Here is a 2,807-nt window from a genome sequence, read left to right as displayed (position 1 = left end):
TAAGAGAAGAAACCTTCTTAATGAATGAATCTACAATAAAATAGAATACAACCCCAACCCCCTAGATAGCCTTTTGTTCATTTAATTCTACTCCTATGATATTTTATCAATACTATTTTCTAAAATAGCTCCATCACCATTCTCTCTAAAAAATAAAAATGATATAAAAAAATAAGCATATCTAATCAGAAAACATGTAGTTGATAATTGGTGTCTTCGGGGAAAAAATAAAAATAAAAATAAAAGAGAACTTACCCGAGAAAGACTCGTCCGATGATAAACCCAAAATTTTGGTGGAAGCAAGATCTCAAGCCGAAGTCATACTATACAAGGTAAAGTTAACCATAAAAACCAATCATCTTTAAATCAAAAACAAGAAATTAGCTATAAAATCATACTTTGACTTAGGACAAATTCCATACCCATATCCAGAAGAAATAGGTCAACTGAAATGCATTCTGCATAAAATATTTAAAATGTCAGACTTCAGATTGTAATTTTATTATCTATTTATTTATTTTGCATTATCACATAATCAAGTCATGAGAGCAGTTATATCGCAAATACTAAAAAATATTGGTAACTTTCGGAAAAAAGTAACAGAAAGGAGAATAGGAACCAACCATAAACAATGTGAAATGTATTAAAGAAAGAACAAGACCAGGATTCTTGAACCAAAAATGATTATCACTTAGCTGAACCAAAGGAACTCCTTGAACAACAGCATGTTTTTCTTTAATTTCTATCGCCATTTTCGCAATTATCGCCTGCAGATTCGTCCCAATAGCCAAGAGAATCTGCAAAAGCGAACAAAAAATCAATTCTTGAAGAATTTTTTGCAGGCCAGTTATTGGTAAAGATCAATATAGGAAGATTTACATACATACCACTCAATTCCCACGTATTTACATATCGAAAATCTAAACTTCAGTTTTTACATGCATACTACCTTTCACAGGTATGAAAAAGGTGTATTTCACTTTTTTTTTTCCCTAAAAGGTTGTATTTTTTATGCGCTATGAAAGATTTGAGTGGTATAAATGCAAAGATCAAAATTTAGGTGTTGGGTATGTAAATGGATTTTACAATTGGGGGAAGTAGTGACACCCAGAATAGTTCCTTCCATCCTACAATAACAAAAGAAAATGTGAGTTTGTTTGTTAATTGGATGCTTCGTACAAAATGCTGCAGAAAATTATTACTTGCCGTGAACATTAAGCAGTAAAAAAACAACCGCAGATGCCCACAGAAGAGGTCTGAAAAAAAAAATAGGAATGAGCCAAAAAAAAGGAAAAAAAAAAAAAGGAATGAGCCAAAAAAAAGAAGAAAGATTCACATACATACCACTCAATTCTAATGTATTTATATATCTAACACCTAGACATCGAATTTTACATACATATCACCTTATCTATGCATGAAAAGTTGTCTTTCACACTTTAAAAAGTTAAAATTGTGGTATTTTTTATGTGATAGTAAAGATTTGGGTGATATAAATTGAGAAGGTGAAGTTTAGTTGTGGATATGTAAATACGTAGGAATTGGCTGGTATGTATGTAAATGTCCCCCCTTCCTCCCCCAAAGAGAGAGAGAGAGAGAGAGAGAGAGAGAGAGCGAGAAAATAAAGAAAAATCAAAGGTGGCATTAATCACAATGAACTACAAGTTCATAAGAATCGATGCTTTAAGATTCTCAATATTATTAGAAGATTTACAAACATACCATTAAATTCCTATGTATTTACACATCTAACATCTAAGTTTCAATTTTTACATATATGCAATCTTAACTATGCTTGAAAAGGTGTAGTTCAAATTTCAGAAGTTAAACTGCTTGAAAAGGTGTAGTTCAAATTTCAGAAGTTAAAACTGTGGTATTTTTAATGTGATATGAAAGATTTGGGTGGTATAAATGTGAAAAGTAAAGTTTAGGCATTAGATATGCACATACATAGGAATTGAGTAGTATGCATGAAATGCCCCAATATGATTTTGTGGAAAATCAAAGGTTGGGAACAGAGGAGCCAGTAATTTACAGTACCTGATTACAACTACTACCTTGAAGTCGTCTTCCAGTGACCTTTTTATATATTTTTGGAAATTAAATTTGCTTCCAGAAGCCAAATGGACCTGAAAACATGTTCTGGGATACAAAATAAAAAGAGAAAAAAATGAAAATAACATTTTTCTTGCAACTTACATTTATGAAACCATGACGGAGAGTAAGGTAATCTGCTTTTCGAACAGATCTGAAAAATTGGTGGAAGAAACAAACCTGTAGCACAAGCATAATTAAATAGTAGCCATAAAAAGTTTAACAGATGTGTATGCCAGCTCAGTAGAAATCATTGGAGTACACGTACTACTCGCCGACTTGCCACAAATGTTCATCAACTCACTGTTGATCTCTTTTTTATGAGGTCTGTCTCTTTCTTTTTAGAATCTAAGATCTAGCCTTAGGGTTTTTCTAATGACTCTCCTAGAGAACTAGTGTTGCGACACACTCTAAATGTAAGAAATTAAAGAAAAATGAAAAAAAATAGAAATTAAATGTGTCAGATTCGGGAAAACTAGGAGAATTTAATAAAAATAAAACCAGAATATAATAAAATCAAATAAATTTTAAATGATTTTTAAACTATTAAAGCAACAATAAGACAAAATTTAAAATATAAATCAAAATAAAATGAAATTTCTGTAATTTTTGACCATATGACAAATTAAACCTCTTGACCATATGATATTTCTTTAATTTTCTCGTAAACAAAAAAAATATGTTGGTTACTTAAATGAAATTTTCATGGGATT

The 2,807-nt window shown here is 30.7% G+C and overlaps 1 protein-coding gene across 1 annotated transcript; it reads right to left on the bottom strand.

The window, feature by feature from the left end:
* Positions 1-69: 69 nt before the first annotated feature.
* On the bottom strand, positions 70-2,274 carry LOC110036602 (MLO-like protein 9; the record flags this gene model as incomplete). The annotated part of the gene is made up of 7 exons (XM_020741082.1): positions 70-323; positions 423-458; positions 624-797; positions 1,087-1,127; positions 1,207-1,256; positions 2,041-2,129; positions 2,200-2,274. Coding segments are annotated over 7 exons (537 nt in total), but the record flags the coding sequence as incomplete, so codon positions are not given.
* Between the last annotated feature and the right edge of the window lie 533 nt (positions 2,275-2,807).

This window comes from Phalaenopsis equestris, unplaced genomic scaffold (assembly GCF_001263595.1).
Source record: "Phalaenopsis equestris unplaced genomic scaffold, ASM126359v1 Scaffold209051, whole genome shotgun sequence".
NCBI lineage: Eukaryota > Viridiplantae > Streptophyta > Magnoliopsida > Asparagales > Orchidaceae > Phalaenopsis > Phalaenopsis equestris.
Note: the sequence above shows the minus strand (reverse complement) of the source record. Positions and strands in the feature narration are given on the sequence as shown.